Source organism: Rutidosis leptorrhynchoides, chromosome 11 (assembly GCF_046630445.1).
Source record: "Rutidosis leptorrhynchoides isolate AG116_Rl617_1_P2 chromosome 11, CSIRO_AGI_Rlap_v1, whole genome shotgun sequence".
Lineage (NCBI taxonomy): Eukaryota > Viridiplantae > Streptophyta > Magnoliopsida > Asterales > Asteraceae > Rutidosis > Rutidosis leptorrhynchoides.
Genome location: NC_092343.1, coordinates 365,862,508 through 365,876,769, shown reverse-complemented (window position 1 = coordinate 365,876,769; position 14,262 = coordinate 365,862,508). Strand labels below are relative to the sequence as shown.

At 31.3% G+C, this 14,262-nt stretch overlaps 1 protein-coding gene across 1 annotated transcript in view; it reads left to right on the top strand.

Moving 5' to 3' along the window:
- LOC139875906 (uncharacterized) overlaps window positions 1-14,262 on the top strand; it is a 102,531-nt gene that overhangs the window by 51,469 nt on the left and 36,800 nt on the right. Inside the window, exons 2-4 of the mRNA XM_071863204.1 lie at window positions 6,642-6,983; window positions 7,032-8,394; window positions 8,512-8,591. Coding sequence (XP_071719305.1) covers window positions 6,642-6,983; window positions 7,032-8,394; window positions 8,512-8,591 — 1,785 coding nt within the window. The remainder of the gene's footprint in view (window positions 1-6,641; window positions 6,984-7,031; window positions 8,395-8,511; window positions 8,592-14,262) is intronic.

Below are 14,262 nucleotides of genomic sequence, written 5' to 3'. Positions count from 1 at the left end.
TAAATATCTTAATTCAAGTAGTAATCTTACTTAAACTTGTTTTCGTGTCATGATTCTACTTCAAGAACTTCCAAGCCATCAAAGATCCTTTGAAGCTCAAGTTTTTTTCATCAATTCCAGTAGGTTTACCTACTATACTTGAGGTAGTAATGGTGTTCATAACCTTGTTCGATTCATATATATATATATATATATATATATATATATATATATATATATATATATATATATATATATATATATATATATATATATATATATATATATATATATATATATATATATATATATATAACTATCTTATTCGAAGATTATAACTTGTAATCACTAGAACATAGTTTAGTTAATTCTAAACTTGTTCGCAAACAAAGTTAATCCTTCTAACTTGACTTTTAAAATCAACTAAACAAATATTTTATATCTATATGATATGCTAACTTAATGATTTAAAACTTGGAAATGCGAAGAACACTGTAAAACCGGACATACGCCGTCGTAGTTAAACCGGGGGCTGTTTTGGGTTAGATAATTAAAAACTATGATAACCTTTGATTTAAAAGTTGTTTTTTGGGGAAAATGATATTTCTTATGAACATGAAACTATATCCAAAAATCGTGGTTAAACTCAAAGTGGAAGTATGTGTTTCAAAATGGTCATCAAGATGTCGTTCTTTCGACGGAAATGACTATTTCTTTCAAAAATGACTTGTAACCTGTATTTCCGACAATAAACCTATACTTTTTCTGTTTAGATTAATAAATTATGGTTTGATACTAAACCATATCCTTTTGATTCACTCAAAACAAATTTGAAATGAAGAAATTATGGGTAAAACAAAATTCGATAGAATTACTAGTTTTAGCTACGAAAATTTTATAACAAATCTATACTAACCATATCCTAACTAACTTATCCTATATTCTATATATATATATATATATATATATATATATATATATATATATATATATATATATATATAATATACCTTGATAAACCATAGACATGTATACAATGTTTTGACATATCATATTGACATCATCTATATATATTATTTTGAATAACCCATAAGACACTATATGCGGTAATGCTCGAGTTAGCATATAATTGGTCGAGGTTAATTCTAAAATAATATATATACCATGGGTTGTGATCGATTCTGAGACATGTATACATTGGGTCGTGGATAGATTCGAGATAATATGCATAATATGATATATTGATTTATTTATGTACTACTAACTGTGAACTACTAATTGTGGACTACTAACTTTGGACTACTAGCTTAACATACTTAAATCGTCAACACGTAATAAAATATGATATGAATATATTTCTATCATACTTTGATATATGTATATATTTGTTATAGGTTCGTGAATCGACCAGTGGCCAAGTCTTAATTCTGACTAATTGAAAATCTTTGAAAGTGAGTTATAGTCCCATTTTTACTATCTAATATTTTTGGAATGAGAATACATGCAGTTTTGTAAATGTTTTACAAAATAGACACAAGTACTTGAAATTACATTCTATGATGGATTACGAATACCGAATATCACCCTTTTAGCTTGGTAACCTAAGAATTAGGGAACAGTACTCCTAATTGACGCGAATCCTACAGATAGATCTACGGGAACTAACACCCCCATTCTGAAATTTGGAATGCTTTAGTACTTCGAGTTATTTTTATACAGACGAGAGGATTCTGTTTTTGGGATATTTTATATGCATCTTGTTAATGTCGGTTACCAGGTGTTCATCATATGAATGATTTTTATGCAGATTGCATATTATTGAAAAAATGAAATCTTGTGGTCTATTATTACAATTTGATATATATACAGATTAAACCTATAACTCACAAACATTTTTGTTGACATTTTAAGCATGTTTATTCTCGGGTGACTATTAAGAGCTTTCTCTGTTGCATGCTAATTTAAGGACAAGATTTGGTGTCAGCATGTTTGTAATATATTGTTTAAAAACTGCATTCGGGGATTTAAATTGTTGTGTAATATTATTATAAACTATTATGTAATGGTCGTGTGTAAACGTTATATTTTAGATTATCAATACTTGATAATCTACGTTATATTTTTTAAACCTTTATCGACCAAATAAAGGTTATGGTTTGTTTTAAAATCGAATGCAGTCTTTGAAAAAATATCTTATATAGAGGTCAAAACCTCGCAATGAAATCAATTAATATGAAATGTTTATAATTGATATGAATGGGACATTTCAACCACTGCCTCTACCCCCTTAATTTTTGTGTTTTGGGATACTTGTTCACTAGTGGGTCTTGTATAGGGCCCTAATCCATCTAGTTAATTAACAAAACACTGGAACTAAACCCTCCTACTCATAACAGTCGACTCGTATCTCACTCCTCCCTCTCTTGAACTGTAGTGACCCGAACTTTTCCATGTTTATATATATTAAATGAAATTGTTATTTACATGATTAAGTGTTTCCAACATGTTAAGCAATCAAACTTATTAAGACTTGATTAATTGAAATAGGTTTCATATAAACAATTGACCACCCAAGTTGACCGGTGATTCACGAGCGTTAAAACTTGTAACAACTATATGATGACATATATATGATTATATATATAGTTAACATGATATTATGATAAGTAAGTATCTCATTAGGTATTTTAACAATGAGTTATATACATAAAATTGAGTTTATTGAATTAAGAAACTCGAAACGATATATATAACGATTATCGTTATAACATCGTCTTACTAAATACATATGAATCATATTAAGATATTGTTACACTATGTTTAATCATGATAAATGATAAGTAAACATGTCATTAAGTGTATTAACAATGACCTACATATGTAAAAAATAGACTACTAACTTAATGATTTCGAAACGAGACATATATGTAACGATTATCGTTGTAACAACATTTAACTGTATATATATCATACTAAGATATATTAATATATCATAATATCATGATAATGTAATAATTTAACATCTCTTTAGATATAATAAACAATGGGTTAACAACATTTAACAAGATCATTAACCTAAAGGTTTCAAAACAACATTTACATGTAACGACTAACGATGACTTAACGACTCAGTTAAAATGTATATACATGTAGTTTTTTAATATGTATTCATACACTTTTGAAAGACTTCAACACACTTACCAAAATACTTCTACTTAACAAAAATGCTTATAATTACATCCTCGTTCAGTTTCATCAACAATTCTACTCGTATGGACCCGTATTCGTACTCTTACAATACACAGCTTTTAGATGTATGTACTATTAATATATACACTCCAATGATCAGCTCTTAGCAGCCCATGTGAGTCACCTAACACATGTAGGAACCATCATTTGGAAACTAGCATGAAATATCTCATAAAATTATAAAAATATTAGTAATCATTCATGACTTATTTACATGTAAACAAAATTACACATCCTTTATATCTAATCCATATATCAACGACCAAAAACACCTACAAACACTTTAATTCTTCAATTTTCTTCATCTAATTGATCTCTCTCAAGTTCTATCTTCAAGTTCTAAGTGTTCTTCATAAATTCTATAAGTTCTAGTTTCATAAAATCAAGAATACTTCCAAGTTTGCTAGCTTACTTCCAATCTTGTAAAGTGATCATCCATCCTCAATAAATCTTTCTTATTTACAGTAAGATATCTTTCTAATACAAGGTAATACTCATATTCAAACTTTGATTCAATTTCTATAACTATAACAATCTTATTTCGAGTGGAAATCTTACTTGAACTTGTTTTCTTGTCATGATTCTGCTTCAAGAACTTTCAAGCCATCCAAGGATCCTTTGAAGCTAGATCTATTTTTCTCATTTCAAGTAGGTTTATCCACAAAACCTGAGGTAGTAATGATGTTCATAACATCATTCGATTCATATATATATAACTACCTTATTCGAAGGTTTAAACTTGAAATCACTAGAACATAGTTTAGTTAATTCTAAACTTGTTCGCAAACAAAAGTTAATCCTTCTAACTTGATTTTTAAAATCAACTAAACACATGTTCTATATCTATATGATATGCTAACTTAATGATTTAAAACCTGGAAACACGAAAAACACCGTAAAACCGGACATACGCCGTCGTAGTAACACCACGGGCTGTTTTGGGTTTGATAATTAAAAACTATGATAAACTTTGATTTAAAAGTAGTTCTTCTGGGAAAATGATTTTTCTTATGAACATGAAACTATATCCAAAAATCATGTTTAAACTCAAATTGGAAGTATGTTTTTCAAAATGGTCATCAAGACGTCGTTCTTTCGACTTAAATGACTACCTCTTACAAAAACAACTTATAATTTATATTTATGACTATAAACCTATACTTTTTCTATTTAGATTCATAAAATAAAGTTCAATATGAAACCATAGCAATTTGATTCACTCAAAATGGATTTAAAACGAAGAAGTTATGGGTAAAACAAGATTGGATATTTTTTTATTGTTGTAGCTACGGGAAATATTGTAACAATTCTATACAAATCATATCCTAGCTAACTTATATTGTATTATACATGTATTTTAATATGTTATATAATCTTGGGATACCATAGACACGTATGCAAATGTTTTGACATATTATATCGACCCATGTATATATATTATTTGAAACAACAATAGACACTCTATATGCAGTAATGTTTGAGTTAGCTATACAGGGTTGAGGTTGATTCCAAAAATATATATACTTTGAGTTGTGATCTAGCCTGAGACGTGTGTACACTGGATCGTGGATTGATTCAAGATAATATATATCAATTTATTTCTGTACATCTAACTATGGACAACTAGTTGTAGTTTGCTAACGAGGACAGCTGACTTAATAAACTTAAAACATCAAAATGTATTAAAAATGTTTTAAATATATTTTGAACATACTTTGATATATATATGTATATATTTGTTATAGGTTCGTGAATCGACCAGTGGCCAAGTCTTACTCCCGACGAAGTAAAAATCTGTGAAAGTGAGTTATAGTCCCACTTTTAAAATCTAATATTTTGAGATGAGAATACATGCAGTTTTATAAATGTTTTACGAAATAGACACAAGTAAATGAAACTACATTATATGGGTGAATGATCGAAGCCGAATGTGCCCCTTTTGCTTGGTAGCCTAAGAATTAGTAAACCGATCTACTAATTGACGTGAATCCTAAAGATAGATCTATTGGGCCTAATGAACCCCATCCAAAGTACCGGATGCTTTAGTACTTCGAATTCGTTTTTATCATGTCCGAAGGATTTCCCGAAATGATAGGGGATATTCTTATATGCATCTTGTTAATGTCGGTTACCAGGTGTTCACCATATGAATGATTTTTATCTCTATGTATGAGATGTATATTGAAAAATGAAATCTTATGGTCAATTATTATGATTTGATAATATATAGGTTAAACCTATAACTCACCAACATTTTTGTTGACGTTTTAAGCATGTTTATTCTCAGGTGATTATTAAGAGCTTCCGCTGTTGCATACTAAAATAAGGACAAGATTTAGAGTCCATGCTTGTATGATATTATGTAAAAACTACATTCAAGAAACTTATTTTTGATGTAATATATTCTTATTGTAAACCATTATGTAATGGTCGTATGTAAACGGTATATTTTACATTATCATTATTTGATAATCTACGTAATGCTTTTTAAACCTTTATAGATAAAATAAAGGTTATGGTTGTTTTAATAATGAATGCAATCTTTGAAAAACATCTCATATAGAAGTCAAAACCTCGCGACAAAATCAATTAATATGGAACGTTTATAATCAATATGAACGGGACATTTCATGAACCGTCGACCTTCACCACCATAGATCACCATCAAAATTTGTTCAATTGCTTGTGCCTTCCTCACGAAAGTTCTTCCTTGCTTCATCCTCTACACTCTAGTACCCATTGATTGTGCTTATAAGGTATAAAATCATTAACCCTAATTGTTTTAGATCTAATTTTTATCAATTACATAGTGTACAAGGGTCTAGTGCTCATATCTTCGTGTTTGATCATGATTGCATTTGTAAATTTGATCGATTTGTAATTTTGAATGAAAACTGAATTCTTTTGCTATGAATCTGATGTTACGAGTTTATCTACTATTAATTTAATGTATTTAGATGGATAGGCCTCGAAAAATTAATAAGTCCGCTCGTAAGAATTGCATGATTTCGTTAAGTATAGCTCAAGTTATGCTTAATTGAAGTTTTGCTAGGGTTTTGCATTTAATACGAACTTTCTGGTGTTTGTGCTTTATGAATGAGTGATTGTTTTGCTAACCATTATAGTCTTTCCTGGTGTTTAATTTCTATCCCTTTAATTATTTATGCTACTTATATACTCCTTATTATATTAATTTGTATTATATTATTAGTTTTTAGAGCTAGTAAATTTGTATAACTTTAACTTAATTATTATCTGTATCATTAACTATTATTTATTATTATTAAGTATTATTATTATTCTTTATTTTGTTTTTTTTTTTTTTACAATTACTGTTATCCATAAGACTAGTTGTATTAATTTATTATTTTTTTATTTTTTTCAACTACTTTTCCGGATTTGTCGTTTCATAGGGTAAGATAGACGCTAATCGTTCTCATGGTTACTTGAGGTCATGTCCTTCGAGCTCTGGGTCGGGTAGGTGTATAGGATCTAGAAGCGGCAATAGGTTAGTGAAGCCGGTTAGGATTAGAGCGGGTAGTTGGAATGTGGGTACTTTGACCGGCAAACGTTACGAACTAGTGGAAACTTTACGTAAACGTAAAGTGGACATCTTGTGGGTTCAAGAGACTAGATGGAAGGGTTGTGGGGCGGTTAAGATCAAGGACTACAAGCTGTGGTTCTCGGGATCGAGAGTAGCTAGAAAAGGCGTTGGGATTATTATTGGCCCACCCCATAACGAGAATGTTGTGGATGTGAGCAGACGGTGCGATAGGATTATTTCGGTTAGGTTGGTAATCTAGGAGGTGACCTACACGATCATTAGCACTTACCCACCTCATGCGGGCCTAGGCGCAGCGGAAAAGAGACACTTCTGGGATTCGTTAGACGAGGTTGTGAGGATGTGCCCTCCGGACCATCGATTACTTATTGGTGGGGACCTTAATGGTCATATAGGAACGAATGTCGAGGGATATCCAGGGGCCCATGGGGACTTTGGGTACGGAGTAAGAAATGAGGAAGGGCTCTCTATTCTCAATTTTGCTGTTGCTCACAATTTGGTAGTTGCGAATTCGTTCTTCAAGAAGACGAATCCTCAGTTAGCAACCTTTCATAGCGGGGGTAATAGTACCCAGATTGACTATTTGTTACTTCGCAGAGGGGATCTTAGGACATGTGGGGACTGTAAGGCCCTGACTGACTTGACATGCTCCTCCCAACACAGATTGTTGGTCATGGATTTGGTACTCAGGAGACGCGCCAACAGAAGTGTAAGGCCCGTCCAACCTACAATCCTATGGAAGAAGTTGAACAGGGAGAAGGCAGGGACTTTTAAGACTTTAGTTGTAGAAAGAGTGGAGGCAGAAGTGGAAATGGTATCTCATGATGATGCGGACCAGATGTGGAATTGTCTGGCGTCCACTATTAGAGAGGCGTCCAAGGAAGCCTTGGGTGTGGCAGTAGGAACTTCGAGAGGACATAGGTCGGATAGAGAATCATGGTGGTTTAGTGACGAAGTCCAAAGCAAAGTCGCGCTTAAGCAACTAAGGTTTAGGGAGCTCATCACTTGTCGGGAAGGGACCCCGGCGAGTAGATCTAGGGTTGAAGAGAGATATAAAGAAGCCAAAAGAGAAGCTAAGAAGGCTGTAGCACGAGCAAAAGATAAGGCATATAAAGATTTGTATAAGAAACTAGACTCCAAAGTAGGAGCTAATGATATCTACAGGATAGCCAAAGCTAGGGAGCGACGATGCAGGGACCTATATAACATCAAGTTTATCAAAAATGAAGCTGGTCAAACCTTAGTAAAGGAAGACGAAATTCGGAAAAGATGGGAAGGGTACTTCTCAGCCCTTTTAGCCGGAGGAAGACTTGAATGTCTCGAAGATCCGCAAGATTCTGAGATAGAACAATCCCAGAACAACATAGATTGTAAGAGGATCAACCAAGAGGAAGTAAGATCGACACTACGAAAAATGGGGAGAAATAAAGCTGCGGGACCGGACCAGATCCCCATTGAGGCGTGGTGGTGCCTTGGCGACAATGGTGTTAGGTGGTTGACTTGCCTTTTCAACAAAACGTATCGAAACTCCAAAATACCTATGGAATGGAGAGTGAGCGAGACTATTCCCATTTATAAGAACAAGGGGGATGCTCAAACCTGCGGTAACTATAGAGGCATAAAATTACTTAGCCACACTATGAAGCTTTGGGAGAGAGTGATTGAAACTAGACTTTGACGTGTAACAAATATTTTGGAAAACCAATTTGGTTTTATGCCAGGGCGCTCTTCGATAGAGGCAATCCATATTATTAGGAACCTAATGGAGAAGTATAGAGAAAAGCAAAAGAACCTCGAGATGGTATTCTTAGACTTGGAAAAGGCCTACAATTGCGTCCCACGAAATTTGATTTGGAAGACCCTTAGAGGTAGAAGTATCCCGAGTAGATATATTCGGGATATTAGGGATATGTACGAACGGGTGAAGTCTTGCGTTCGAACGCCGGTGGGAACTACCAAAGTTTTCCCAATAGAAGTAGGCCTGCATCAGTGTGACGATCGCTCCAAATCCATATGGACGAACACGTCATTCATCGATTTCATTGCGAGGTATTTGACCTCTATATGATACGTTTTGTAAACATTGCATTCTTTTGAAAAGGCACACCATAAATGAATATTTAAATCAAAGGTTTTCGATAGCTGATGATTTCTACATATAGACAATCACCTTAAATAATAGTTTACAATAGTACTTCCGTTGACAATGCAGTCAAAATAAGATACATGGTGATGATTTGGTGAATGCAACGTTTTCTTGAAAAATATGCCATGTAAGACTTCATGCACAAAGCTTGTCTAACATATAAGCAAACAGCGGAAGACTTCTAGGGAACCTGAGAATAAACATGCTAACAAGTGTCAACACAAAGGTTGGTGAGTTCATAGTTTTAATGTTTTGCATAATCTGTACATAAAGGTGGATCACAAGATTTCAGTTGTTTCATCCAGAAACGTTTATCAAAATATTCTACGAAATTGAGCACCCTGGTAACTAAACTTAACGTATATATAATTTATACCCTTTGTATAATCATTTTAATAATACACGCAAACCAACGTGTCCTAAACTCAAATAACACATGTCCGTTAAAAGGCTAGCGCTCTAGCCCGGACAGGGATGTCAAGCCCTATGGATCCATATACTGTTATTCGCGCCCACCAGTCCACATCCTATGTACTGGCAGTTACTAGTTACCAAAGCTAAGGGATTTTCGGTTTAAACTCAGTGTAGAATTAAGTATGTACTTGTATCCATTGCATTTAAAATAAATTGCATGTATTCTCAGCCCAAAAATATATTGCAAAAGCAATTAAAAAGGCAGCAATGAAACTCACCTTAGCAGCATATAAAGTCGTTCACCAAAATGTGACCAAAACTCGGATTACCAAATAATCGTAGATCTCAACCTAGAGAACATACGTTGGTCAATAAATGTCTATCAAGCTAGGTTAGGTCATAGTGTATCACAATCCTAATGCTCGAGATCGACATACAAAAGTTATCAAAAGTCATTTCAAAAAGTCAATCTGACTCAATACAATAGTTGAATAATCATGGCAATCGAAACATTTTAACATTTCACATAGTTTCCTAATTTTTATAAAATTAAACTATAGTTTTTATAATTCTTTAAAATATGATAAAATAATCAATTTTGACAATTGTTCAACAAAACGAGACGTGCCTTATATAAGAATTCATTTACTCCGCTGGTAATATTTAAAAATTCAATTTATCAATCTTATAAACAAGTTGTTTAAATATTAATTGCAGATTCAAAAGCAATTTCAATTAACGTTAATCATAATTCAGTTGATCATATATTTTAATTCGTTCATCGAAATCATACGATATCTAAAAGAAAAGTTATTGATTTTTCGCCAGCTTTCCAAAAACATGCATATCATATACCTTATATCAGTAATATATGTATTAAATTCGTGATCTATTATAAACTATTTAACGACAAAATTAATTGTACTAGCATGCATAATCCTATATACTCAAGCATTAGTCAGGGATACACTATTAATATATAATAGATAAGATATAAATGCTTACGTATCAATATTGTGATTCAATATTGTAGGAAAGTACGTAGACGCAACGGAGATGATAAATACTAGTTTGACTCACGAGCAAAACCCTTGAACAATACCCAAAACCTCTTTAGTAATAACTCATAGTTTCCTTAGCTCTATCCCGCTTGAAAACCCATTTTAAAAGTGACACGCTCATGACCTCGTCGTAGTATTTTAAGTGATATAATTAGTAATAATAATAATACTACTAATAATAATAAAATAAATAATAATAATCTTAATAATAATAATAATAATAATAATAATAATAATAATAATAATAATAATAATAATAATAATAATAATAATAATATTAATATTAATATTAATAATAATAATATTAATAATATTAATATAAATAATAAATAATATTAATATTACAGAGGGAGTAGTATAAGTGTAAATAAAACTCGAGCAGAAACTGACCTTTTATAGGCAACTTTTTGGAATCTGATGCCCATGCGATCGCATGGGTTTTATGCCTATTTCTCATGCGATCGCATGACCCCAAAATCCAGCTCACAATTTTTTGTTGTTTTGTTTGTCGACATATTTTTATAATAAATATATATATATATATATATATATATATATATATATATATATATATATATATATATATATATATATATATATATATATATATATATATATATATATATATATATATATATATATATATATATATTAGAAAAATATAATTTATATTAATTAATTATATATTATATTATATTCACGTGCATAGTTGACTTTTAATTTTTGGTCCGATGACTCGTACGTTTACGCTCGACTAATGTCTCAGTTCCGGTTTCTCGAACGCATTTTTGTACGCTTAGAAAACTCGCACTTTACGTTTTGTGACTCGTACCTTTGTCAAAATATAGTCTTAAATTATCAATAAACTATATCATTCAAAGTGTATCTTAAACTTTCGAGTGTTTTGGTCATTTACTTCTATAAATCATTGTCTCGCTATTTGTTAATATATATAATAACAAATCGTTTTATGACCAAGTTAATATATATTTTCAACATTCATAAACACGTTTTAAATATACGTCGCAAGTTATTCACATAATTAATATTCCAACTTATCATATATATTCAAATAAATATTTAAACCAATAAGTTTAATGTACGGTATCAAACAATTAATACATTGTTACGTTTTCAAGTTATAGTATATATATATATATATATGTATCTATATACATATAATTGTTCGTGAATCGTCAAGAACAACAGAAAGGTATTTGAATATATGAAAGTAGTTCAAAAATTTTGAGATTCAGTTTTACAGACTTTGCTTATCGTGTCGAAAATGTTAATCATACAAAGATTAAGTTTAAATTTGGTCAAAAATTTCCGGGTCATCACAGTACCTACCCGTTAAAGAAATTTCGTCCCGAAATTTGAGTGAGGTCGTCATGACTAACAATAAAAATGTTTTCATGACGTATATGTGTTGATAAATAGAGTTTTATCACCGTTGAATAATATGGATAAAACAATCCGATTATTCGAAGCATATGAGAGAAGTTATCGTAATAAAGTGAAATGAGGGAATAGAGATTCATCTTAACTTTTGACGTATTAACGATTAATTTTCGGAATTTAAGGAATAGAAAATCTTCATAATCTAAATAAGATTTGATTCTTCGGAAATTAAGGAGATTAAGATCTTCTTTAATTAAATGCGTAATATACCTCGATTGCTATGTCTGATATTTTACTATAAATTGACCTCTTCCGTTTCATTTATTTTCACCACTCCTATAAGCTTCTTTCTTATTTCATACTTCCTAATAGATTTTGAAAATGCTTAATCCAGTTCTGATTCTTGATATTTTCTTGACTATCGTATCCTTCATTCTTCTTTTTCATCTGCCACCAGAGGAGGTTATTTTCTTCTACTATTACCTTGGGGTTATAGTGTTTTTCATTCTCCCGTGTCTTTATATTACTATACGCATTGATATACACGGTTTGTAATTTCGGGGTTTTTATCTTCTCCATTATATTTCGGAGCTTCATGCTTTTATTTTTCCTTCCCGACTTCAAGTCAAGCGAATAATGGTCCAGAATTCGTAGGTATGGAGTTTTGGATGAACATAGTTAATGTTCTAAGAAGGTAATCGTAATGGCACGATCTTGATTTGTCAAATTACTAGAATATCCGGAAAGATAGAACTATCATAAAGATATGTTCTTAATATGTTTGGAGATTGGGTAGAATGTAAGAGTCGTGCAACATGGCACATGATGACGGTATGATCTGTGAACCTTTATCACATTCCATTAGAAACTCAGCATGACTTACTATAATATATTCACGTTGATCAAGTGTCATTATATTATACTAACTCATGCTTCATGATGTTATGCGAGGTGTATATAAAATAGTTATTAATTTTAGCAGGAAATACTATTAAATACGATACAATTTTACACAAGATATTTATTTATTTATAGAATGGATATACTTAAACCTTGCTACAACACTTATAGGCAGTGTACCTAATCGTACAGTAGTGTAGTTTTTAGTAAGTCCGGTTCGTTCCACAGGGAAATCTTTAAACAAAGCTCAACGCTATATTAGTTTACTTTTATTAAAAATACAAATATATATATAAGTAATATTATTATTATAAAGGGGGGTTTTTACCGTTTAATGACCGGTTTGTCGATTTTAAGACTTTAGTCGCAGTTAAAACCTAATGTAAAATATAAAATAAATACAAGACTTAAATTAAAGCGTAAAGTAAATAACGATAATGAAATTGCGAATAATAAAAGTGCGATAAACTTGCGATAATTAAAAAGTACGATAATTAAAAGTGCGATTAAACAACAATAAATAAAAGTGCGATAATTAGAAGTGCAATTAAATATAAAATAAAAGAAATTAAATATGAAATAAAAGAATTATGCTTATTTAAACTTCCGTAATCATGATGTTTGACGTGTTGATTTTAGTTTTATGCCCATGGGTTAATTGTCCTTTGTCCTGGATTATTTAATATGTCCGTCTGGTTTTTGTCCATAACAGTCCATCAGTCATAAATATAAAGTGCGAGTGTCCTCATCAAATTATTCTTATACCCGAAGTTAAATATTCCAACTAATTGGGGATTCGAATTGTAACAAGGTTTTAATACTTTGTTTAATGAATACACCAGGTTATCGACTGCGTGTAAACCAAGGTTTTACTACTTTGTTAACAATTACACCAATTACCCTTGAATGTAATTTCACCCCTGTTTTAATTATTCTAGTGGCTATTAATCCATTCCCGTGTCCGGTTAAATGAACGATTATTCGTACATATAAATACCCCGCCCATCGTGTCCGATCGAGTGTATATGGTAATTTATAGGGACGCCCAATTGTAAATCTTTATATTAACATCAACAAACTTTCATTTAGTTAAACAAATATAAAGCCCATTAATAGCCCATAATCTAATTTCCACAAGTGTCGTTCTTTTGTCCAAACCCCAATTATGGTGCAAAGCCCAATTACCCAATTTTAGTAATTAGCCCAACATCATGATTACTTCGTTTTAAATAAGCATAATAATAACTTAGCTACGAGACATTAATATAAAAAGGTTGAACATAACTTACAATGATTAAAAATAGCGTAGCGTTACACGGACAGAATTTCGACTTACACCCTTACAATATTCGCTAACATACCCTTATTATTAGAATTATAATTAAAATTAAAATATAAATTATAAATATAAATATAAATTTTACGTATGAATGAGGAAGAAAAAGATGATGATTTTGATCAGAATTCGGTTGGCTTTATAGGCAGTTTTCAATTTTGGGGCTCCGCGACTCGCGGTGAAAACCTCTTCAAACTCCGCGAGTCGCGGAGGT